Source organism: Piliocolobus tephrosceles, chromosome 17 (assembly GCF_002776525.5).
Source record: "Piliocolobus tephrosceles isolate RC106 chromosome 17, ASM277652v3, whole genome shotgun sequence".
In the NCBI taxonomy this organism is placed as follows: Eukaryota; Metazoa; Chordata; class Mammalia; order Primates; family Cercopithecidae; genus Piliocolobus; species Piliocolobus tephrosceles.
The window spans coordinates 59,306,585-59,333,491 of NC_045450.1; the positions used below are offsets into that span (position 1 = coordinate 59,306,585).

At 42.5% G+C, this 26,907-nt stretch overlaps 1 protein-coding gene across 4 annotated transcripts in view; it reads right to left on the reverse strand.

Moving 5' to 3' along the window:
• Positions 1–287: 287 nt before the first annotated feature.
• RFWD3 (ring finger and WD repeat domain 3) overlaps positions 288–26,907 on the reverse strand; it is a 38,192-nt gene continuing 11,572 nt past the window's right edge. Inside the window, exons 3-13 of one of the 4 annotated variants that reach the window (XM_023202444.1) lie at positions 24,080–24,282; positions 20,852–20,922; positions 18,319–18,513; positions 18,127–18,218; positions 16,739–16,853; positions 15,260–15,491; positions 11,617–11,767; positions 9,665–9,841; positions 7,342–7,556; positions 5,205–5,416; positions 288–2,937 (exon numbers count right to left, since the gene is read on the reverse strand). In XM_023202444.1, coding sequence (XP_023058212.1) covers positions 2,794–2,937; positions 5,205–5,416; positions 7,342–7,556; positions 9,665–9,841; positions 11,617–11,767; positions 15,260–15,491; positions 16,739–16,853; positions 18,127–18,218; positions 18,319–18,513; positions 20,852–20,922; positions 24,080–24,282 — 1,807 coding nt within the window. In that variant the 3' untranslated portion in view covers positions 288–2,793. The remainder of the gene's footprint in view (positions 2,938–5,204; positions 5,417–7,341; positions 7,557–9,664; positions 9,842–11,616; positions 11,768–15,259; positions 15,492–16,738; positions 16,854–18,126; positions 18,219–18,318; positions 18,514–20,851; positions 20,923–24,079; positions 24,283–26,907) is intronic. The other 3 variants (XM_023202445.1, XM_023202446.2, XM_031934435.1) reach the window with 3 other exon arrangements.

Genomic DNA, 26,907 nt, shown 5'->3' on the forward strand with positions numbered 1-26,907 from the left:
CTACTAAAAAATACAAAAAACTAGCCGGGCGAGGTGGCGGGCGCCTGCAGTCCCAGCTACTCGGGAGGCTGAGGCAGGAGAATGGCGTGAACCCTGGAGGCGGAGCTTGCAGTGAGCTGAGATCCGGCCACTGCACTCCAGCCTGGGCGACAGAGCGAGACTCCGTCTCAAAAAAAAAAAAAAAAAAAAACAGAAATTTACCAGGTTGGGATTATATCCCTCTCCCAAGAGGCAGACATGTTCCTGCCTCTAGAAGTCAAAGAAACAAAAGGCACTAGGAACCACTATACATAGCAAATTCTTTATTTTCATATTAACATTAAACAGAAACATTAAAACAGGGTATAAACAGAATTCCCACTGCCCTCTTTTCAAAGCAGGGGCAAGAATATATACAATGACAAGATATTGTGACTTCGTTTAACTCCAAATCCTCAAGTGGGGAAAAAACTTTAGAGGTAGTGACAAAGGAATATGGTGGGGCAGAGCCTGGTGGAGCCCAGAAGACTAAAGCCTGGATTTATAAATGTGATGTCCTACAACGGAGATTGGGAATGGCATCAAGGTTTTGTTTTTTTTTTTTTGAGATGGAGTCTTGCTCTGTCACTCAGCCTGGAGTGCAGTGGCATGATCTTGACTCACTGCAACCTCTGCCTCCCAGGTTCAAGCAATTCTACTGCCTCAGCCTCCTGAGTAGCTGGGATTACAGGCGTGCTCACCACTGCGCCCAGTTAATTTTGTATTTTTAGTAGAGATGGGGTTTCACCACGTTGGTCAGGCTGGACAAGGTTTTTTTCTTTGGAGAAATCAGTCACGATCATATGAATTTGCTTACAAAATATCCAAATTTAATGTACTAATGCAAGGACTGGTGAGACTTAGGATTCACCTAATGTTCCTCATAGTTAAGTCTCTTGCTTCCTACTTTTAGGGAAATCAATCAGCATCAAGTACTTCAAAGCAAGTCAAATCCTAACCTGCCCAGGGCCAAAGACAAACCCAGTTGGGGCCTGACCACCTGCATCCTCTTGGTGGCGATCTGCTGAAACCAGATGAGTTCTGCTTTTTAATTCCAATCCTATTCTGTCACTGAAACTCCACATTAAGAGTGGGCAGCCACTCTTAATCGTTAATCATTAACATATCAAAAGGAATATCTCCTCGGAGAAAAGAGCTTTTCTCAGGTTCTAGAAGCTAGCTTTTACAAAATATGTCTTCAAATAGGGGCCGGGTGCAGTGGCTCACGCCTATAATCTTGGCACTTTAGGAGGCTGAGACGGGAGAATTGCTTGCGGCCAGGAATTCAAGACCAGCCTGGACAACATAGTGAAACATCTATTTCTACAAAAAATTTTAAAAAGGAAAAAATTATGTCCTGAAATATTAAAGGGTCATTAAAAGGCAAACTAAAACTTGGAACTCTGGGGAAATCTACTGCAACAACCCCCTGCTGGAGAGAAAGATCCTAGAAACAGCTCTTGAATTAACAGGTCGGAAGTGTTTATAATAAAAACGGTAACAACTCTTCAGCAATCATTTGAGAAAATCAGATTGTTAGCCATTTTCTCCCATGAACAGGACACTGACCTGTCCACATCTTGAAGCATATTCTGTTGTGGATAGTGGTTTGGTCAAGTAGTCTGAGGCAAGTCAAAGAAATACAAACAGAGCCTTAGAAAAGGTTAGGGAGGCAAATCAGAGGAAAGTGGAATCAAACATCAGCTTCACATGGGGAAGGCTTTACCTGGAATGTATAAAGAACACTTAAGAACAGCCCCTCAGTCTGAGGGATTGGCTTTATTTAGATAGGAACTCTCTCAAAATGGGAGACAAGTTCTTCTCATGTTTTCAATTGCAGTCTGAATAGCTTTTGTAAATTCTCTTATGTCTTTTCTCCTGATCTCTAGGGGAGACTCAAGTAAAACCTTTGACCTATCACTCATCTTTTCCTGGCAAGAGATAGTGTTCTTCAAAGCACTAGCTTGGATAAAACCAATCCTGAGTTCCTAAGCTGGCTAGAAAAAACAAAATTTTCCCCACCACTCAAACAACTGGCCTCTTTCCTTACCTTTCACAAAACAATAAACTTAATGCACTAGGCATCAGCAAAGAGAATAGTTCACTAGCTGCTTCCATCACTGAGTCTGCCAATGTCCCAGCACTTCACACCTGGAACACAAGTGTTGTTGCCACAAAGCACACCCAGGTGTGCTCTATCACACACTTCTGTGGGGATGAGACAAGTTACTAAAAGATTGTCAGTCTTCAAGGTCAGAAATAAACCGGACACAAGGTTTTACAGTGCCCTCTTGTGTTCAACTGAATAATACTCTTTTATATCTATGTTGCATCAAATCAGTATCAAGACAACGGTTAGTCCCTTCAAGGATACCTAAGTGACGGGACAACTCAGATGGGATGTCATATCCCCCAGAAAATGCTTGATGCCTACACACATCCTAGATGATAAGAGGGCACTCTCTAAGGTCCAGAAAGTCACATAGAAAATAAAGAAAATAAGAATTTCCAGTATACAATAATGGTAAATGAAGGCTTTAAACCCAAGAAATGGATAATGTAGATAAAGTACCCATCAATTGCTCTTTTAGTGGACATAACAGATACACAATCTGTAGTGTCTCAGTGACCTAAAGTCCTAGAATCATATTAATGCAAACAAACCATGATCCCCAATGTTCTAGGCTGCAGACAACAGGGATCTTGCTTGGGACTGCTAGGTGCTAACAAACAACATTTAACCAGCAGCAGGCCTTCAAGGTTTCAAGACCACGGTCACTCCCACTTATAGATGTGGACCATCTTCTCTGTTAAGGTAGCTAAGTAGCTGTTATGGTTCACTTCAAATGGGCAGATGTCCAAGACAGGCTGATCGGTCTGCAGGTCCTGGAGCAACGAGCCACTGGCAGCATCCCACAGCTAAAGAACGCAAGCAGAGGAAAGGGTCAGAACCCAGTCAGTACATAAAGGGACTTCCTTTCTTCATCATCAAACAAGTCTGAAAGGCTGCAGAGAGAACACTACCTGGAGAGCAAAGCAGGCCATCCCTAACCTTCGCAAGGTTGCTCAAAGCCAGCACACCTGACATAGTTCAGATACAGCCTCACCTACTGTAATCAGCAATTAGTCTGCCCGTAAGTGGATCTGAAAATAAAGCCCAGCTTCCATTCATTCAATCTATGTGTCAGGCTCTTCTAGGGACAGAAGGGTAAATAAAATAAAGTCCCTGTCTTTGCCCTCACGGAACTCACCTTTTTTTTCCCCTTGAGACAGACTCTCGCTCTTGTCGCCCAGACTGGAGTGCTATGGCGCAATCTTGGCTCACTGCAACATCTGCCTCCTGGGTTCAAGCAATTCTCCTGCCTCAGCCTCTCAAGTAGCTGGGACTACAGAACCTGCCACAACACCCCGCTAATTTTCTTGTATTTTTAGTAGAGATGGGGTTTCACCATGTTGGCCAGGCTGGTCTTGAACTACTGACCTCATGTGATCCATCCACCTTAGCCTCCCAAAGTGCTGGGATTACAGAAGTGAGCCACCGCGTCTGGCCTCTAAAAATTTATTATTGGCCAGGCATGGTGTCTTACACTGTAATTCCAACACTTCGGGAGTCTGAGATGGGAGAACAGCTTAAGGATAGGAGATAGAGACCAGCTGGGGCAAGAGAGCAAGATTCCCATCTCTATTAAGAAATTAAAAAATTAGCCAGGTGTGGTGGTGCATGCCTGCAGTCCCAGCTACTCAAGAGGGTAAAAGAGGATTGCTTAAGCTGAGGAGTTTGAGGCTACAGTGAGCCATGATCATTGCTACTGCCCTCTAGTCTGGACTGAGCAAGACACTGTCTCCTAAAAAAGAAAAATATTTTAAAGTATTAAAAAGTACAGTCAGCCAGGCATGGTGGCACACACCCATAGTTCCAGCTACTTGGGAGGCTGAAGCACAAAAATTACTTGAACCCAGGAGGTGGAGGTTGCAGTAAGCCAAGATTGCACCTCTGCACTCCAGCCTGGGCAACAGAGCGAGACCCTGTTTCGGAAAAAAAAAAAAAAAAAAGTATGACCAGGCACGGTGGCTCATGCTTGTAATCCTAGCAGTTTGTGAGGCTGAGGTGAGAAGACTGCTTGAGCCCAGGAGTTTGAGATCAGCCTGGGAAACATGGCAAAACCCCGTCTCTACTAAAAACAAAAATTATCTGGGTATGGTGGTGTGCACCCAGCTACTTGGGAAGCTGAGGCACAATAATTGCTTGAACCTGGGAGGCAGAGGTGGCAGTGAGCCGAAACTGCGCCACTGCACTCCAGTCTGGGTAACAGAGCGAGACTGTCTCAAGAAAAAAAATAAAAGTATGCATCTGTTTAAAAAAAAAAAAAAAGGCCGGGCCGGGCGCCATGGCTCCCGTCTGTGATCCCACCTTTTTTCTTCTGCCATTGACTTCTTGTGGAAGCCGGATCAGCTGTCTTACAGAACGCCCACAACCTGGACTTGTGTATATACTTTCTGTGTTATCATTAAACTTGTTCTCCTCTATTCCCTGCAACTCCAGTCAATGAAACTTAGCGCTAGCTTCTAGAGTGGCACTATACAATATGGTGGCCTCTAGTCACATAAGTTTATATTTAACTTGATTAAAAATAAAGTAAAACATTAAGTTCTTCCTTGGCACTAAGCACACTTTAAGTGCTCATGTGACTAGTGTGACTGTATTGGACAGTGCTACTCTAAGCCTTAATTAGACTCAGGTTCAAGAACATCTCAGCTGGGTACAATGGCTCACGTCTATAATCCCAGCACTTCAGGAGGCCGAGGCTGGTGGATCACTTGAGGTCAGGAGTTTGAGACCAGCCTGGTCAACACGGTGAAACCCTGTCTCTAATAAAAATACAAAAATCAGGTGGGTGTGGTGATGGGTGCCTGTAATCCCAGCTACTCAGGAGGCTGAGGCAGGAGAATCACTTGAACCCAGGAGGTAGAGGTTGCAGCAGTGAGTCAAGATCTACAAAGCAGTAGGGAAAGCATATGTAAACCAAGCAACCTCACATACACACATATGCGGATATGTGGGAATACAGAGCAGAACTTACACTTTTTTGCTTTATGAGCTTCTGTAAAAAAATGTTCACGTTTTCCCTTACCAATATTTTAAGCAAAACTACTTTTTATATGAAAGTAAAAAATAACTGGCTCACCAGGGCAGAATTTGCTGCTTCATCCCCAGTACACACCAGGATGTTGCCATCATTCTCTGGGCTTTGGAAAATGGCATTTTTGGTCAATAGTTTGCAAGTCGGTCCTCCAAAAAATGTATGTACAGGCTGGCAGGAGCAGACTGGATTTCCAGTGTCATCCAGTCGGTAGGTCATTTCCATCAGCACACTTCGTATGGTGGTGTGATTTTTATCTATGGGACAGAGAAATCAGTGCTGCACCACGGGGATGCTATACAAAAAATTAACCAAGTACCCAAACTTCATACGCTTACAACCTAGTTGGACGGAAAAGCCATAAATCCTTAACCATCAAGAACAGCTACAAAACAAATGAAAGAACAATATCACAGCATCAGTGAAATTTAGAACCATAGGCTAGAAATCAAGTTATCTACAATAGCTTTTTGCTTAAGAGAAAAACAATTCTGAGAGTGAGTTATGTGTTGTAGTAAAATCAGTCTCCTGCCAGACCTCTGCTGGGGGATTTCTCTCTTAAGAATTCTCAGTAAAAGGTTTTTCCCTTCCCCCAGTGAGAACCTCATTAGCCTCTGGGACTGCACATTTTTATAACGTGAAAGCAGGCTATTACAGAAAGGGAAACATGTATCTGAAATTCTGCTGGGAGGCAAACAAAAGCCAGAGAACAAAATAGGACCCCCAGGCTTTGTACACCAGTCACAGCCAATCACAGTCTTGGAGACAGCAGAGCTGTGGGATGACGAAGAGCCAAAGGGTCTGAAGTGCTACTGAGATGTTTCTCAGCTCAAACAAAACTTAAAAACATGAGTAGACCCACCCACAACTAGCAGAAGCGTGAGCATTTAATGACTAACTTTGACTATACATCTGCCTGACTGTTATAAATTTGCTTAATACAGTTGTGACCTCAGCATCTGTTTTTAGGACTGGCATAAATTATCCGAAACCCAGATGTACCCTGTCAACTTTGGTCTAGTTAAAACATCCCTTCCCTGAGCAGAGGTTGGAAATATAGCCCACTTGTCCCTCCCCTCCACCCCTACCCCACCCCTAAGGGAGCAGGCCTGTCCTGGTTGGCTCCCCCTTCTTCCCACTGGCCCCTGAAGCATGCTGCCCTCTTCTCTGTGGGATCTGTCAAGTAAGCTGATTCCCTTATTTCCCGTGTTTTGTGCGTTGCCTTCTTTGTGTCTCACCTGACCAACACACCTGAACCTAACGTCTTTCCTAATCAGGGCTCTTGTAGAGAGTCACTATCTTAAGGGAAATGAACTGGACACAGGTCAGACAAGCGCCACAAGGGCCAGTATAAACAAGTTTCCTGTGAGAGGGACACCAGGTCATGAGTCAGGCAGGTGTTAGGCCATCTGCCAGGACAAAGGAGTATCCTGTGGAAGGTACACTATGAACACCCACAACGAACTCCCTAGAGTTTGGCAGGACAGGGCTACAGTTTATAGCCACTCTCCTGACAGAGACCTCAAGACCACATTAGAAAGAAAAAACCTACAACACTGACCATCAGTACAGTTTACCAGGAATTTCGATTCATGACGCTTTGCCTAGAAAGAACCTGTGAATGAAGCACAGTCTGCTGTTACGGGTTCCACCTCTGATTCCAGAGGCAAAGATGTTCAGCTGGCTGGGCCCACACAACCATTGTTGTCCATTTCCCCTTATTTACCTTTGTCGGCCCAAATAAGGAGGAATAGACAATATGCCAGCTGGGGTACTACGTGGCTGCCCTAATCTGGACCTTTCTCTCAGGGGAAGTGACAGGCAGGCAGAAGATATTAAAGTGATCTCAAGATGGCTCAATGACCTAGAGCCGGCCCCCTCATTCCACTACTGTTCTAAGTTGTAGGGGCTCCTAAGCCTTCCAGGAGTACCTGGAGTACTCCTTCACTTCCAGGAGTACCTGGCAGAATATGCTCCAGTCCTCACATGTAAGGAGCAGGGAGGCAGGCTCTGTGGGGGAGCCTGAAGCCACCATCCTCCCTGTAGAAGCAAGAGCTACAACGTATCTTGTTAAGTCTGTGAGCAGTACCACAGCCACCCAAAGGGTAGGATCGAACTCTCCTTCCCTCTTCTCTACCACTGTGCTCCCAAATAAACCATGGGAGACCCCAGTACTACTCACCAGGCCTGTAGGTCACAAGACAGTGCCGGGAGCTGTTCTCTGTCTGAAAGTCTATGCAGCCCCCTGGCTCCAAGGGCAGCACATGAGGCCAATGAGAAAAGTCCATTTTCTGTTCCCAGAATGAAGCATCCTCCAAGGTTCCAGCCAGCACCCCACCATATGGAAATGCAGCTGAGGCAGCTCTGGGCATGTATGACAAGGAGACCAGTGGGCATCTGAAAGGAAAGTAAGGAAACTGTATCTCACATTCCAAAACTCGGATGGCTCCAGACCCCACTACCAGGAACCCTCAAGCACATTCCCACCTCTACAGAGGTTAAACACCTTTAGTCACTATCCTCTAACATCTGATAAAAATTAGCAACCCTCTCTGTAGAAACAAAAGGACATCATACAATACTCTGAAACTAATTTCAGGAGAGATACTAGATGCTCCAAAAGGAAAAAAAGAACTAGGAAATTTAAGGGATACAAGATCACAATTATTAGGAAGCTTGACTGATGTGAAGCTTCTCGAAATGGGTTTAGCCACATGAGAAAAGTCAGGAAAGAAACAAAGCTTATATACGTAACAAAATAAAGATCCCAAGTTGTAGATGACAGACCCCACAATTAAAATACAGCTAAAAGCAGTTACATTTTAATTCAGAAACAGGACTGTTTTAGATTTTCTAAATTTCCTTCTGCAAGCATATGACTAGGACTATGCGCCAAGAATTCTCTCAGAAATATCATCCTTCAGACTGTGTTCCTATGAACTCATTTCTGCTGTGAACTCGTTCATGCCAAAGTCTACTTGCCTGTTTTATTTCATTTTCCCTGTCACAATAAAGATAATCAAAGTAAACACAAATAAAAATGAACAATGCATACAAGTATTTTTTTCTTGCTATTTTAAAATTTGCCATGTTTGGCTGGGCATGGTGGGTCACGCCTGTAATCCCAGCACTTTGGGAAGCCGAGGTAGGAGAATCACTTGAGGTCACAGGTTTGAGACCAGCCTGGCCAACATAGTGAAACCCCATCTCTACTAAAAATACAAAAGTTAGTCAGGTGTGGTGGCGCATGGAGGTAGTCCCAGCTACTCGGGAGGTGGAGGATGCAGTGAGCCAAGACTGTGCCACTGCACTACAGCCTGGGTGAGAGTGGGACACAGTCTTAAAATAAAACAAAAAATCACCACCACCACCACCACCACCAAAACAAAAACAAAAACAAAAAAAAACCTTGCCGTATTTTACTGTCTACTCTATTTGGGCCTAGGTTTCAGTAAATAATTATTACTTTAGTGATATCTTTATGTTTGGCTCTCCTTGCTCTTTTTTAATATATCCAATTGGAAACATAAATTATCTGTTAAGATACTTTTCATTTTGCTCAGGTCACAGACCCTACTCCCCTTCTGAGAACTTTATACATACAGGGCAGCTCAACACATTCTAAAACAGAGTGGTGCTGGTGGCCATGCATCCTCAGAACTTGGGCTGACTTTATAAACTTCTCAATCTCATAAGTGGATTAAATGATAAATAATACAGTATCTTCAAACAAGTTGGTTTAGCTTTGGATTAGGGAAGTTTTAAATCACTTTTGATTATGCTATCCTTAACTGATCTCTTCCTATGTGCTAGACACGTGGCTAGACACGTGGCTTTTTTGAGATGGCATCTCACTCTGTCGTCCAGGTTGGAGTGCAATGGTGCGATCTCGGCTCACTGCAACCTCCACCTCCTAGGTTCCAAGAGATTCTCCTGCCTCAGTCTCCTGACTAGCTGGGATTATAAGCAAGCGCCACCACGCATGCCTAATTTTTTTTGAATTTTTAGTACAGATGGGGTTTCACCACGTTGGTTAGGCTGGTCTCGAATTCCTGACCTCGTGATCTGTCCGTCTCGTCTTCCCAAAGTGCTGGGATTACAGGCGTGAGCCACCGCGCCCAGTGACATGTGGCTATTAAAGCAAGTCTGTATTGACCAGATTTTACAGGTTAAGCTCACAATGGGCCAAGAAACACAACTAAGGTCACACAACTTCTAAGTAGTGGAGCTAGGTTCTGAACATAGATCTGACTCTGTTTTGCCATATTAGATGATTACTGACTATGAACCTGGCTGTACTTGTACCAGAACTCTCCGTCATATGAAATATCATGAATACAAACTCTTGTTAATAAGAATGTTATTGATTCTGAAGTGAGATCAAGTGGATCTTCAAAAACTGTAAGGATTTCTGACCAACTGTGTAACACCCTCTGAAGAGACGATTAACACAATAATAAGCCAAGAGAAAGTTGCTACCAGGAAAAGAGTGAGTGGCTCCCTACCTGGCTTTCTGAGCTACTAACTCCTGCACATGACTGCTCGTGTTCCGCACATCATATACCAGAATTGAACCATTGGCCAGTCCAGCATAGATGTAGTTAGTCTCATCAAGACACCAGCAACAGCTCCAGACAGGACGTCCAGCATTGTAAGTCTGGACCACGGTATTTGTCTCCAGGCTGTGGAATTACAAAAGACTGTTACAACTGCATTAAGAAAATCAAATACATGACAAAGATGTAAAGATTATCATTTAAATGATCATTAACCCTTGAGAACACACTCATATACCCAAACTATCTGGATTTCCTATTTTTTCTAGGATCTGCCCAGGTAACTCCTTTAAATTCCATAACATTTGTTTTGGGGGTCACAGGTTTTCCTCTTGAGTTGTAAAGAAGTAAAATAATAAATTAAAGGGGCTGGGCATGGTAGCTCATGCCTGTAATCCCACACTTTGGAAGTCGGAGGCAGACAGCTCACTTGAGGTCAGGAATTTGAGACCAGCCTGGCCAACATGGCGAAACCCCATCTCTACTAAAAATACAAAAATTAGCTATGTGTGGTGGCGTGCATCTGTAATCGCAGCTACTCGGGAAGCTGAGGCAGGAGAATCACTTGAACCCGGGAGGCGAAGGTTGCAGTGAGCCGAGATTGCACTGCTGCACTCCAGCCTGGGTGACAGAGCAAGACTCTCTCTCTCTCTCAAAAATAAATACGTAAATAAATAAATAAATAATAATCCAACCAACACTTTGGTATGTAACATTTTTCTACCTTATTTTTAAAACAATACTTATAAAGGCATGGAGCACACTCACATCTGGTTTACAGTACTCACAGAGCATGTGACAGATAAAACACTGTAACTAAGTAAGGGTATAAAAGAAGTCATCACGGTACCCAAGGGCAGTGAGTGCTTGGCGAACATCTCTGTTACACAGAATTGTCCAGCTAACAGACCAGGACTAGGAGTAAACAGTACCGACCTAGTATGGCGACTCTGATGTCAGGTACCAAAGCTCCCTCCATCCTGTCATTCCACAAACTTTATTTTTAATTTTTATTTTTTTTAATTTTTTTTTTGAGACGGAGTCTCTCTGTCCCCCAGGCTGGAGTGCAGTGGCCGGATCTCAGCTCACTGCAAGCTCCTCCTCCTGGGTTCATGCCATTCTCCTGCCTCAGCCTCCCGAGTAGCTGGGACTACAGGCGCCCGCCACCTCGCCCGGCTAGTTTTTTGTATTTTTTAGTAGAGACAGGGTTTCACCGTGTTAGCCAGGATGGTCTCGATCTCCTGACCTCATGATCCGCCCGTCTCGGCCTCCCAAAGTGCTGGGATTACAGGCTTGAGCCACCGCGCCCGGCTTAAATTTTATTTATTTATTTATGTATTTATTCATTTACTTTTTTTTTTTTGAGACACAGCCTTGCTCTGTTGCCCAGGCTGGAGTGCAGTAGCTTGATCTTGGCTCACTGCAACCTCTACTTCCCAGGTTCAAATGATTCTCCTGCCTTAGCCTCCCTGGTAGCTAGGATTACAGGTTTCTGACACCATGCCCAGCTAATCTTTGTATTTTTAGTAAAGACGGGTTTCATCATGTTGGCCAGGCTGGTCTCAAACCCCTGACCTTCAGATGATCCGCCTGCCTCGGCCTCCCAAAGTGCTAAGATTACAGGTGTGAGCCACCACGGCTGGCCTCCACCAACTTCAGAGTTTTATTCTCATCTCCTTAAAATATGCTTAAGACATTTTTTGTAATATATATAATTTTAAAGAAACAGGAAACACAGTTTTGTAACCTGCTGTGCCCACTTCTAAAAGCAATGTCTTTTAAATGGATCTCAGAAGACACAGTCTCAGACCAAAAAAACAGAGCTAAGGTCATCATAACACTGATACTAGCAACTCAACACCAAACAGCCCAGTCTCCACCTTCCTCCCCAAATCACTCACCTGGTCAGTTTAATAGTGTTGTCCAGGGAAGCAGAGAGTAGCAAGCCTCTGGAGTAACTGCTAAAAGCCAGTCCACGGATCTGTTTGCCATGCATCGGAATGTACTGACTGCTTCTCATGTTGGCAGTACTCAACATCTTAACACCAAAGCCTGCCAAAGGCAAAATAGTATGAAACAGATCACTGAAAGTGAACCTAGCGCAATGCAAACTACTTTTTCAAGTAGTTCCTTTGTCCACCTTTCTTCGCATATAAGTCCTTGGGAACCAGCTGGTCAAACGACAATTCTCCAGTGTTATAATTTATTCATTTATTTTGGAGACAGGGTCTCACTCTGTTGCCCAGGCTAAAAAGCAGTGGCATAATCTTGGCTCACTACAACCTCTGCCTCCTGGGTTCAAGCAATCCTCCTGCCTCAGCCTCTCGAGCAGCTGGGATTACAGGCACACGCCACCACGCCCAGCTAACTTTTGTATTTTTTGGTAGAGATGGGGTTTCACTGTATTGGCCAGGCTGGTTTCGAACTCTTGGCCTCAAGTGATCTGCTCGACTTAGCCTCCCGAAGTGCTGGGATTACAGGCATGAGCCACTGCGCCCAGCCTATGATTTATTTAAAAAAGTATAACCCAGGCCGGGCGTGGTGTCTCACCTCTGTAATCCCAAACCTTTGGGAGGCCGACGCAGGTGGATTACCTGAGGTCAGGAATTCAAGACAAGCCTGGCCAACACAGTGAAACCCTGTCTCTACTAAAAATACAAAAAATTAGCCAGGCGTGGTGGCAAGTTCCTGTAATCTCAGCTACTCGGGAGGTTGAGGCAGGACAGTCGTTTGAACCTGGGAGGCGGAGGTTGCAGTGAGTCGAGATTGCACCCTACACTCCAGCCTGGGTAACCAGAGCAAAACTCTTGTCAGAGAAGGGAAGAGGAAGAGAGAGAAGAGAGGAGAGAGGAGAAGGGAGAGAGGAGAGAGAAGAGAGAAGAGAAAAGAGAGTACAACCCACGCTTGCCTCATGACAATGAAAAGAAGGAAAAAAAAAAAAAGTATAACCCATTTCAAACGTCCAGGTAAATGGATAAACAAACCTACTGTATACAGGTAGGATGGAATACTATCCATTAAAAAGGAATTAACTACTAATATATACTACAGTAAAAAATCATGCAGTGAGAAAGAAGTCAGACCAAAAAATGGTTAACACTGCATGATTCCATTTACGTAAAATTCTAGAAAATGCAAACTCATCTGTAGTGACAAAAAGCAGTGACTGCTGGGGATGGGAGAGGAGGGAGGGGCAGGTGAGATTATAAAAGGCCATATGAAAACTTTTGGGGTAATACATATGTTCATGGTCAAGCGTGATAGCTTATGCCTGGAATCCCAGCACTTTGGGAGGCTGAGGTGGGTGGCTCGCTTGAGCTCATCAGTTCGAGACCAGCCTGGGAAATATGGTGAAACCCTGTTGCTACAAAAAATATGAGAATTAGCTGGGTATAGTGGGGCGAGCCTGTACTCCCAGTTACTCGAGACGCTGAGGTGGAAGGATGACTTGAGCTCAGGAGGCGGAGGTTGTAATGAGCTGAGATCACATCCCTCCCTGCATTCCAGCCTGGGCGATATAACTAGATCTTGTGTCAAAAAAAAATTAAAGTTATCTTGATTGTAGTGATGGTTCCAGGGGTGTATTACATATGTGAAAAGTAATCAAATTGTATACTTTAAATATGTACATTTACTGTCAACTATACTTCAATAAAGCTGTTGAGAGAGAATATTTCACTAGAACCACAGACACTCTAGATGCGGAAGGAACAGTGAACAATAGAGAATGAAAATAAATGTCAGTCAAGATATGTCACATCTGTCTGAAATGAAATGAGACAAGATGACAATTCAAGTACCCACATTCCCGAAAGGGGTAAAAATAACCAACAAAAACCAATAACCTTTTAAAACTATTTGTTACTGTGTTCTCTTACTAAGCTACAACATTTATTTTTAACTAAGTTATATATATAAACAGGGTCTCACTCTATCACCAATGCTAAGGTACAGTGGCACCATCACGGCTCACAGCAGCCTTGATCTCCTAGGCTCAAGTGATCCTCCCAACTCAGCCTCCCAAGTATCTGGGACCAGTGAGGTGTGCCACCACACCAACCTAGTTAAAACAAAATTTTTTTTTTATAGCGATGGAGTATCACTATGTTGCCCAGACATAGTGAGACTCACACTCCTGGGCCCAAACGATCGTCCCGCCTTGGCCTCCCAAGCTGCTGGGATTATAGGCACAAGTCACTGTGCCCAGTTGAGTTAAATTCTTTAAAAATGCGTCAAATCCTAGATTCAAGACAGCTTCAGCTTCTCCAGGGAAACAAGTACGTGGCTTATTGCACTTTCTTCTAGCAGAATTAGGACAGCCAGAGAGGAAAAAAAAAAAAAAAAAGCAAGGGGTGGGTGCAGGTATAGGCTTTAAATCAACAAGGTCGCTGGGCATGGTGGCTCATGCCTACAATCCCAGTACCTTGGGAGCCCGACATGGGTGGATCACCTGAGGTCAGGAGTTTGAGACCAGCCTGACCAAAATGTTAAAACCCCATTTCAAATACAAAAATTAACTAGGCATGGTGGCATGCACCTGTAGTCTCAGCTACTCAGGAGGCTGAGGCAGGAGAATCTCTTGAACCCAGGAGGCAGAGGTTGCAGTGAGCTGAGATCACGCCACTGAACTCCAGCCTGCGCAACAGAGCGAGACTCCATCTCAAAAAGAAAAGAAAAACAAAAAAAACAAGGTAACAGAAATACACACCAATTTAATCATTAAGGGGAACAACGACAAATCAGCGCCAGCACACTATCAAGCGGACTGGAATGGACATGTTAAGAAAAAAAGAACAGAACACATTCCCAATTTGAGGAACATTAGAAAATAGTTATTTTTCCAATTTGTTGGTTCTATTTGATGACAGACCTTTTTATTAAAAACTTAGATGGGATAAAGGAACATTATAAAACCATGTTAAAGCAAAGGGGTCTTGCAGTTGGCAGAAATCTTATGCTGAAGACAGCAGAAAGAAACATCTGCAAGATTTAGAAATGATTTAATTGAGCATTTGAAAAGACTTGGTTTTCAACATTTAGAAAACCTAAAATTAAGGTTAAAAAGCACAAAATATGTTGAGAGAAAATTAATCTAGCATTAATAAAATAGCGTACTCCTTAAATTCTCTTATTTGGAAATTGTTAACTTGAACACTACTGAAAATAAGTGTTAAATTTTGTTTCACCTTGAATTACCCTTAGGGTAGTGTTTTGTCAAACATTTCCAGTCTAAAAAGAATCTGTAAGCTGAATAGGACATATATGACCTTCTTGAACTCTATCAGTAACCTACACTTCCAAGGACCTCACCATCTGCTTTGTCATGGTTATCAGTATTTCTACCTCTTAGTTAATAAATTTACAGAATGAAGTCAATAGACAGTAAAGACATCTTTGCTGCACCCTGGGGTAGTTGCATTAACAAGGAACTGATAGGGAAAGGTGATTTGGTGAGCCTTGAGTCTTGAATTTTCCAAAAGGGCAAGGAAATAAACACATGGAGTCTAATAAAGAACATGAAAGCTGAGGTTCTAGACTCTTTACCTGGAAGAAAAGAGGCCTGAGGAGAAGGCTGTGATATCACCAGGCAGCTCAGAGCATCACAGTATGCCATGATCCGGCAGTTTCCTGCCTGAGATACTGTGAAGGTCTTTTGGAAGTGGTACTTGTGCTTGTGCTGGCCCTGGCTGGAGGCTGAGCAGCTCAGGACCCATGCTTGGGAGCCCCTGGGTTGCTGTAAATTCTGATGTTGATGTGACATAAGCTTTTGCAAGTCCTAAAATGAAAAAGATTTGATAAATACAAAGCTTTTTAATTTGATATTCACCTCAAACACAATTCCTTGATCTTATACAGAAGATTTCTTATCCATTACATGAAAATGTTAACATAAATCCTAGAGAACTGCTGAGTTTTTTTTTTTTTTTTTTTTGAGACGGAGTCTTACTCTGTCACCCAGGAGTGCAGTGGGACCATGTTGGCTCATTGCAACCTCCATCTCCTGGGTTCAAGCCCTTCTGCCTCAGCCTCCTGAGTAGCTGGGATTACAGGTGCCCACTACCATGCCCAGCTAATTTTTTAATATTTTTAGTAGAGATAGGGTTTCACCATGTTGGCCAGACTGGTCTTGAACTCCTGACCTCAGGTGATCCATCTGCCTCGGCCTCCCAAAGTGCTGGGATTACAGGCGTAAGCCACCGCACCCGGCCAGAACTGCTGATTTTTTACAGTATGTCAACAAGCAAGTGAAATAAGGAGAGCACAGAATCATAATATGAGGGTTGAAAGTCCTTAATGATGGTTTTGTTTAAAGTCATTTAAAAAAAAAAAGCAGACAGGGTCTCACTCCATCACCCATGGCATCCAGGCTGGTGTGCAGTAGTGCGATCACAGCTCACTGTAACCTTCAAACTCCTGGTAAAGCCCTCATTTTATTGGTAGATTTACTTAAACAAGTTTGGAATTCTTGGTTGGCTATTTAATTTTTTCTAACATTCAGATTGTAAGGCCAGGTGCAGTGCTTACGCCTGTAATCCCAGCACTTTGGGAAGCCGAGACAGATGGATCACCTGAGGTCAGGAGTTCGAGACTAGCCCGGCCAACATGGTGAAACCCTGTCTCTACTAAAAGTACAAAAATTAGCTGGGCATGGTAGTGGGCGCCTGTAATCCCAGCTCCTGGAAATGCTGAGACTGAGGCAGGAGAACCGCTTGAACCCAGGAGGCAGAGGTTGCAGTGAGCCAAGATCACATCACTGCACTCCAGCCTAGTGACAGAATGAGACTCTATCTCAAAAAAATAAAAAAAATAAAAATAAAATTCAGACTATAGTAGATTTCATCATAAAGTGTGTAGTAAGTTTTGAACAGATGCCCTAATCGGAAATAAAATAAGCAGTTGGTTATGTTTATTTCCTAAATAACTTGGCAAATCCTATTATTTCTGAGATGAACATAAGTAGCATTTAGATTCCTCTTCCATTCCTATTCCAAAAGTTATTTGGGTTAGAAAGGATAAACATACCTGAACACGGCTTTGAAGCCTAGTGCACTCATCAGTGAGGACCTGCAGTTGGAGTCGGCACTGTGCTGATTCTAACTCGGCCTGCTTCCTTAGCATCTGTTCCTTCAGTAGGGAACTAGAGGGGGAAAGCCAGCAACAACTGGGGATTAGGAAGGCTACAGAAGACTTCCCATCAAGATGGTAAAGTAAAGTTCATGCTATGATGCACATTCTTTGCTGTAAATATGTTATGACAGTGAATAAAATATAAAAAGAGAAAAATCTCTCCAGAGACAGATTTTGGGGTAAGCAGGGAGTGATGGTCAGGAATCTGACTACTACTAGAAAATTTGACTATGACTAAAAACACCACAGGCAAAACGAGAGAACAGAGCTAATCTAGTGTTTAGCTAAAGCAAATTATAAAAGATTAAACTGACATGTTAAAAGGCCAAGGTTACTGGATTAAAAAGAAAACAGTGGCCGGGCGCGGTGGCTCAAGCCTGTAATCCCACCACTTTGGGAGGCCGATTAGATTTTTTTTTTTTTTTGAGACGGAGTCTCGCTCTGTCGCCCGGGCTGGAGTGCAGTGGCCGGATCTCAGCTCTCTGCAAGCTCCGCCTCCCGGGTTTACGCCATTCTCCTGCCTCAGCCTCCGCCTCGTGATCCGCGTTAGCCAGGATGGTCTCGATCTCCTGACCTCGTGATCCGCCCGTCTCGGCCTCCCAAAGTGCTGGGATTACAGGCTTGAGCCGCCGCGCCCGGCCTGCCTTAGATTTTTAACAATGCTAAATGAAGTTTCATTAAGTAAATCTTTGTACATACTCTTCAATGCTTCTTTAGAACAAATGCCTGAACAATTATTACTAGATCAAAGGCTTTAGAGACACATTTCCAAGGATGTCTCAAAATGACTTTGCCTGTGTACATCCTAACCAGTAAAGTGTGAGAGAACCCATGTCCCTGCACCTTTCTCAATGGTATGTATGTTCTTCAATATTTTTGAAGCATATACTGAGTGGTGTTACTAGCAACTGTTTATGTGCTTCCAAAATCCTGGCAATTTTTTACATTCCACGGCATGTGCAAAGCTTCACTTATGAGTTTTCTGTATGGAGAACTGTTGTGGGGGGCTCAGGGATATGAGAAGCAAAAATGGCAAGTTACGTAATGTGCCAGATCGTTGTGTTTAATGCTCTATGTAAGGCCAACGAAGCAGACTTCCTTAAGAAGATGATCAGAAGTGAATTATAAATAACAGCGTTAAAACATACTATCAATGATCCCCAGAGATCCCAAGTCACAGGTCAAGTAAAACCTCACTACGAGTGACTCATACCTCGTTTTTCAAATGTGCCTACAATGAACCAAAACGGAACATTTCAGCCAGGCATACTCTCACCACCTACCTTTTCATGCGCTCCTGTTCACTAGTGTCCAAAGCTCTCAGGGTTCGGGCATAAAGGACGACAATGTCACTGTGCCTGGCTTTCTTGTTGCACTAAAGAACCCAATAGGACATAATTAGAGTGGTTCTAATTATGACATAATTAGAGTGGCCTGACTTAACATGTTAATGTGTCCTTACCTATGGTCCTTACCTGGGGACATTTTCGTACTTGTCCTTTGAGCCATGTGGAAATGCAACTATACCCAAAGAGATGCCCACAGCGTAATGCTGAGAGCCGGTGGTCTCCAGCATTGGTCCACTGTTCCAGACATATTGTACAAGTGTCCCCTTCTTCCTCATCCACAGAGGCAGAAGGTAGCAGAGGCTCGGACTTCTGGGGAGATGGCTAGATGGAAACCAGAATATATTCAAATTAGAGAAAATGTAAAATCAATCTTGAAGAAGATATGCAACTAACAAGTTAACAAAAGTGGAAAAAAGAGATACAAACAATTAAAAGGGCTACAGAAAACTTGTAACACCTATGAATTACTTGTCATTCTTTCTAGGATGCAATGTGGCAAAATATAAGCTATGAAAACTATGCTACCCTTTTAATCTTATAAAATTCTTGGATACTTTTTCCTTCACTCAAAGGAAGAAAAGCAGCTATTCATATAAAGAATAGCAGCTATAAAACATTTAGCTCATGTGTATCAGAGGAAAAAAAGAAAACAAAGAAAGGATACAAATGCTTACAAGAAAACACAATGGTCAATAAGTGTTTGCTTATAATTGAAGAAATGTAAATTAAAGAGACCATTTTTCATCTATTAGACTGGTATAAACTGATGTCTGATGACACCAATCACTGCTGAGGGTAAACAAGAAATGGACATGCTTATACACTGCTGCCTTACATATAAAGCGGCACAGATTTCTGGAGCAGTATTTGGCATTATCCATGAAAATTAAAACACATCTATCTTTCCTTTGGTATAGCAATCTCTCTGCTAGAGGTATCTCATGGATATACAGTCATGCATTGCTTGACAACAGGAATACATTCTGAGAAATGCGTCTTTAGGCGATTTTGTCATTGAATGATCCCAGAAGCACTTAAACAAACCTAGACTTGTGTCAACTATTACATACTTAGGCAACAAACCTGTACAGCATGTTACTGTACCAAATACTGCAGGCAACTGTAGCACAGTGGTATCTGTGTATCTAAACATAGAAAAGGCAGAATAAAAATATGGTTTTGGTTGTTTTTTTTTTTTTTAAGACAGAGTCTCGTTTTGTCGCCCAGGCTGGAGTGCAGTGGTGCAAGATCGTGGCTCACTATAACCTCTGCCTCCTGGGTTCAAGTGATTCTCTTGCCTCAGCCTCCCAAGTAGCTGGGATTACAGGCACGAACCACCACGCCTGGTTAATTTTTGTATTTTTAGTAGAGACAGGGTTTCACCACATTGGCCAGGCTGGTCTTGAACTCCTGACCTCAAGTGATCTGACCGCCTTGGTCTCCCAAAGGCTGGGATTACAAGTGTGAGCCACTGCACCCGGCATTATAATCTAATGGGACAACCATCATACATGTGGTCTGTTGTTGACTGAACTATTATGCAGCCCATGATCATAGTCACAAATTTTTTTTTTTTTTTTTTTTTTTTTGAGACAGAGTCTCACTCTGTCGCCCAGGCTGGAGTGCAGTGGTGCAAACTCAGCTCAATGCAAGCTCCGCCTTTGGGGTTCACGCCATTCTCCTGCCTCAGCCTCCCGAGAAGCTGGGACTACAGGTGCTGGCCACTACACCTGATTTTTTGTATTTTTAGTAGAGACGGGGTTTCACAATGTTAGCCAGGATAGTCTCGATCTCCTACCTCGTGATCCACCCGCCTCGGCCCCTCAAAGTGCAGGGACTACAGGCAAGAGCGACTACACGCGGTCAGTCACAATTATTTTCTAAGATAATTATATAAGATTGTTCCAAGCAGGCCAGGTGTGGTAATTCACGCCTACAGTCCCAGCTCATTGGGAGGCCAAGGCAGGAGGATTGCTTCAGCTCAGGAGTTTCAAACCAGACTGGACAACATAGCAAAACCTTGTCTCTGTTAAAAATTTAAAAAATTAGCCATGTGCGGTGGCACATGACTGTAGTCCCAAGTAGTCAGGAGGCTGAGGTAGAAGCATCACCTGAGCCAGGGATATTGAGGCTGCAGTGAGTTATGATTGTGCCACTGCACTCCAGCATGAGGGACAGAATGAGACCCTGTCTCAAAAAAGTTCAGTGTGACATGATTTCTATCAAGAAAAAAAAGTATTATTACCCTCCAAAGTAGTTAAGACAACACAGGCGTGTGCCACCGTACACCAAACCATGCTTTACATGATAAGAAAAGAAAGAATCCGTTGGGCGCAGTGCCTCATGGTTGTAATCCCAGCACTTTGGGAGGCCGAGGCAGGCAGATCACAAGGTCAGGAGATTGAGACCATCCAGGCCGACATGGTGAAACCCCGTTTCTACTAAAATACAAAAAATTAGCCGGGCGTGACGGTGTGTGCCTGTAGTGCCAGCTGCTCAGGAGGCTGAGGCAGGGGAATCACCTGACCTTGGGAGGCGGAGGTTGCAGTGAGCCGAGATCGCACCTCGACCTACTCTCTATAAAATAAAATAAAATAAAATAAAATAAAATAAAATAAAAAAATAAAATAAAATAAAAATAAAATGATGTTCATATTACCTGTTTGGGGAGGGTCTTGCCTCCATCGATACATGTAACTTCTTGCTCTGCTGAGACACCTGCTAGTTGCTCTGTCAAGTCATTTCCAGAAATGATAGGATAGGTAAAATACAAAGTAAGATATGTCAGGTATTAGAAGCTAGCAGGAGAGAGCCTGACTCACTAGTTTCCCATTTCTAATTGACAGTGTTCCTGCAAAAGGGGTAACAATTTCCCCAGGTCCATCAGTGAATTTATTTTTAAAAATTTAGTTTGAATATTCTCAAACATACATAAAAGTAGACAGAACAGTACAGTTAAGCCACAAGTACCCATCACTCAATTAAAAAAATAATCAATATTTTGCCAATCTTGTTCCACCTAAGCCCCCATTCCATTATTTTCTTTTGGTTGGAATCCTTAACAAACCTTAAGATGTCATTATACTTGCAAAAACTTCTGCAACACTGACAAGAATTTTTTTTCTTTTTTGACATGAACACTGTGTAATTATTATACCTAACAATATTAACAATAATCCTCCAATACCACTGAATACCCAGGCATCCAGTTCATATTCAAAATTTCCTAACAGTTTTCTCCTGCCTCAGCCTCCTGGGTAGCTGGGACTACAGGTGCACACTGCCAGGCCCAGCTAATTTTTTGTATTTTTAGTAGAGACGGGGTTTCACCATGTTAGCCAGGATGGTCTCGATCTCCTGACCTTGTGATCCGCCCGCTTTGGCCTCCTAAAAAATTTCCCGATAGTTTTAAAGCTGCTCTCTACAGATTTATTGCAATCAGAATCCAAAAAAGGTCTCCATAATGAGCTTGTGATGTCTCTTAAGTCTTTTTCATTTTATTACAATTCCCCCTCACCCATTTTTTCCCCTCTGTCACTGATTTGTCAGGTCATTTGTCTTATGAAAAGTCCTACACAACCTGGATTTGGCTGATTGCTTCTTCATGAAATTGTTTAACTTTTACATACAATAAATTGAGCATTGTGCAACCATCACCATAACCCAATTTAAAATATTTCTATCAGCCCACAAAGATCCTTTACGCCCATTTAGAGTCACTTCACATTTGCACCTGCAGCCCCAGGCAACCACTAATATTGTCTCTGTAGATTTGCCTTTTCTGGACATTTTATGTAAGTGGAATCATAAACTATGTTGGTTTGCTGTTATATAAAACATTAAAAATTGTCCACACGGATTTGAGATTTTCTCTTCACAATATGTTAAATTTCCATATACATTTAGGTCTAGAAAGATGTTCCATTTGTAGACTGTTCTACATTTTTAATTTAAATGATTACATCTCTGAGGTATCATCTTGTTCCTCCACCCATTTTTCTACAAACTATGCAACCTGGTTGTTAGAAAGAGTCTTGAGCAGATTCAGTGTTGTTTTTTTTTTGGCATTGGGGGTGGGGGACGTGTGCGTGTGTGTGTGTGTGTACAGTATTCCTAAGTGGCATGAGTATTTCTGATTGCAGCACATTAAGAGGCACATATGGTCTTGCTATCCTATTTTTTTGAGATGCTAAGATTGACCAATGGGTTCAGGTGGTATCATCCTGGTCCTTGTATTAAAAGGAATCCCATCAACCCTGCAACCTAATGGTTTTAGGATCCACTGATGATCTTTGCCTAGACATATAATTTAATTAGGAGTCACAAAATGATGACTTTTCTATCGTTCCTGCTGCAATTAGCTGAAATTTTTCTATTAAAAAAACCTTCGGCCGGGCGCAGTGGCTCACATCTGTAATCCCAGCACTTTGGGAGGCCGAGGTGGGTGGATCACGAGGTCAGGAGATCGAGACCATCCTGGTGAACACGGTGAAACCCCATCTCTACTAAAAATACAAAAAAATTAGCCAGGCGTGGTGGCAGGCACCTGTAGTCCCAGCTTCTCAGGAGGCTGAGGCATGAGAACGGTGTGATCCCAGGAGGCGACAGAGCTTGCAGTGAGCGGAGATCGCGCCACTGTACTCCAGCCTGGGAGATAGAGCGAGACTCCGTCTCAAAAAAAACAAAAACAACAACAAAAAACAACAAACCTTCAGGCCTGGACAACATAGGGAGAACCCCATAGCTACAAAAAAAATTAGCCAGGTGTGGTGGCACACACATGTAGTCCTAGCTACTCAGGTGGCTGAGGATCGCTTTAGCCTGGGAGGTCAAGGCTGCAGTGAGCTGTGAATGAAAAACAACAAAAAAACCCCCTTCATCAACTATCTGGTTGTCTGAAATACAGTTTATACAGGAAAGCAAAATATTAATATATTCCTGACCCTTTATTTACTAGTTTTTGGAGTAATTAGTTGGGGTTCTAACAACTTACGATAGTGATAAATGAGGTTTTGGAAAATTACATAAATATGAACTTACAGATTTTCATTGATTTATTATATTTCAATTCATAATCCAAGAATATTCTTTCAGCAGGAAAATATACTGAAAGAGCACCCTCTGGGGATCAGAACGTTTTTAACGTAAGCAGGACATCTACTTTAGGGGTCTCTGCCTATGACTGTTAAATAAAGCTCCACTTGCGTAACACATAACATTATACCAGGACTCCAAAGTGTTAGCCTAGACAGGGTGCTGAATTTACAAAACTTTTAAATAAAGAATCTAGGCCGGGTGCTCATGTCTGTAATCCCAGCACTTTGGGAGGCTGAGGCAGGTGGAACTCTTGAGCTCAGGAGTTTACGACCAGCTGGGGGAACAAGGAAAAACCCTGTCTCTACAAAAAAATTTAAAAAATGAGCCAGGTGTGGTGGTGTGTGCCTGTAGTCCTAGTTAGTGGGGAGGCTGAGGTGGGAGGATGGCTTGGGCCCAAGAAGTGGAGGTTGCAGTAAGCTGAGATTGTTGTTGCTGCACTCCAGTTGTCATTGGAGAGACAGAGCCAGACCTTGCCTCCAAAAATAAAAAATAAAAAAAAAAAAAGAAAAAGAAAAAGAATCTACTTTCTCAGATGTCTAAAAAAGTGAAAGAGAATATAAAATGCCATTAAAAAGTGACTGACTCACTGGGTCACAAATTACATTAAGCTGTAAGTCAGATCAAATCCTCTCTATATAATTATGGCCAGTGAAGGCTCTATAAAACAGGAATCCACAACACTTAGGGGAGAAAAGGGAAAGTGTCAAAGCACAAACCTAGTTTCTAGCCTTCTGAAGTTTAAGCTTTGTGGATGTTAGCCTTGTGAGTCCAAACCTGGTAAAATACTGACCTTCTAAAATGACAGCTCCAGATTCCTCTGCCTGGTCAACAACCCCTCCATACTCTGCAGAGCTGTCACTGTCAGAATCAGAACTACTAGACACCTGCAAGTCTTCAGACACAGGATTCCTAGTCTCTGAATCATAAGTGGTAGCTGGCAAGTCAGGCTGGGTCCTGCTCACCTGAAAGTAAGCATCCAATGGTGCTCTCAACCTATGCACACAGAAAGACAACAGAATTACAGTACAATGAACTATCATCACAAAAACAATCTATAGTGATTTGAAGTAAATCCTATCACTTCAACCCATCTCCAGGCCATTAACTGCTGCCTTTGAAAGCTGAAGCAGGAATAGCAGATAAGGGGAGAATGGCCTCCTGGATATTATCTTTCACCACTCAACCACTGCTACATTAGCCCACACAGGAGCTTGATCCTACTGTTAAAAGCCAATTCTATTTTACTGGCTATCTTGGCCATACTGTCAGTATCTTTAAAGGACAAACTCAGCAATCTGTATGTTGGTATTAGGTAGCTGAAAAGGGAGGTGAGCAAGAAGAAAAAGGGCTTTGTTGCCCAAATACGGCCTCACGGGATTTTGCTATTGCAGCCACCTAGACCAAGGTATTCTGGAGTACAGTACAGAGTCTGGCTTCTATAATTTCTTCACCTCTCATTTTAGGACAGTATTTTTCTTTTAAAATTTAAATAATATTAGTTTTAAGATAAAAAACATAAATAATAATATGGTATCAAAAAAAACACCAAACTTAGAATGATGAGAAGATCTGGGGCCAAATCTAATACTCCAAATCTATCTTGGCTGGCTGAGTTTAAAATAACCACTACTGTACCTCAGTTTCCCTGATTCCTGGAATAACAAAGTATACTCCAGCTTGAGCTGAGGAGTTTGAGGCCACTTATGTCACAGAATTAATGAAACTTTATATTTAGTAGAGATGGGGTCTTACCATGTTGGCCAAGCTGGTCTCGAACTCCTGACCTCAAATGATCCACCCACCTCGGTCTCCCAAAGTGCTGGGATTACAGGCATTTAAGCCACCACACCCAGACAAATTAATGAAACTTTATACTATAGCCAGGCATAGTGGTATGCTCCTGTAGTTTCAGCTACTTGGGAGGCCAAGGTGGGAGGATGGCTTGAGCCTGGGAGATTGAGGCTGCAGTGAGCCGCTGCAGTGAGCCACGACAGCGCCCATACTCCAGCCTGGTTGTCAGAGCAAGACTTATCTTAAAACAAAAAAACAAAACAAAACAAAAAAACCCAGAAAAATTACACCCAAAAAACTTGGGAGGCCGAGGCAGGAGGATCACTTGAGCCTGAGAGTTTGAGGCCACAGTGTGTGAGTTATGATGTGCTACTGCACTCCTGCCTGGGTACAAGAGTGAGACTCCATCTTCAAAAAAAAATAAGAAGAAAAAATAAAAATTAAAAAAACAGCTGACCGTGGTGGCTCACGCCTGTAATCCCAGCACTCTGGAAGGCCAAAGCAGGAGGACTGCTTGAGGCCAGAAGTTTGAGACCAGACTAGCCAACAAAGTGAGACACCATCTCTATTAAAAAAAATTTTAAAACAAAAGAGCATTCTAAACTTTAAAATATACCACCTCACTAATAATTACTAAGTATTACTGACAGGCATGTAATTGACATTAAATAAAATATTGATTATTACCCAGAAAAATTGTTGGGGACTGCTTACACAGAAAAATTTTGATTTCTAATAGTTTGGGTGCAATTTATTGATGAATTAGGGCTTTCTACTAAAAAAAAGATGCCCGAATGCTAACTAGAACAAAATAAACACTACTTAGTGTCCAACTCAATAGACAAGATTTTTTGCCCTTTTAAAAAAAGAAATGTCAATAAATCGAAAGAAACAGCAATCAAGTTGCTTTCTTTTTTGGAAATTGAGATATAATCAATATACTACAAAATCCACAATTTAAAAGTGTACAATTCAGTTTTGTTTTTTTTTTTTTTTTGCTTTTTTTTTTTTTTTAGCATAACCACAAGGTTATATAATCATAATCATAACCATTATCTGGTTTCAAAACATTTTTGTTACACCTAAAAGGGACCCTGTACCCACAAGCAGTCATTTCCCCTCCTATTTGGTAGTCATGTCCTCTCCTTCATTCTTGATTTTTGTACTTCGAGTCTTCTCTATTTCTTGGTTGGTCTAGCTAAAAGTCTGTCAATTTTGTTGATCTTTTAGAAGAACCAACTTTTTGATTAGTTCATTTTCTCTCATTTTTTTATTCTCTATTTTATTTATTTATATGCTAATCTTTATTATTTTCTTCTGCCTGCCTGTGTTGGGTTTTGTTTGTTCTTTTGATTATTTAGGAGTGTGTTAATTTCCACGTTTGGTGTGCAAGAATCACACCCATGTAAGATGGTGAACTTAATCAGTAAATGTTGTGTATGTGGACTGCTCCACCTACCAGCCATTCCCCTCCCTCCCTCTCCTTGGGCTTCCCTATTCCCTGAGACAAAACAATACTGAAATTAGGCCAATTAGTAACCCTACAATGGCCTCAGTGTTCAATTAAGGGAAGAGTCATACATCTCTTACTTTAAATCACTAAGCTAACGTGATTAAGCTTAGTGAGGAAGGCATGTCAAAAGCTGGGATAGGCCAGAAGCCAGGCCTTTTGCACCAATACCAAATGGTGAATGCAAAGGAAAAGTTCCTGAAGAAAATTAAATGCTACAAGCAAGGCTGATAAGACAGCCTTATTGCTGATATGGAGACAGTTTTAGTGGTCTGGATAGAAGATCAAACCAGCCACAACATTCCCTTAAGCTAATC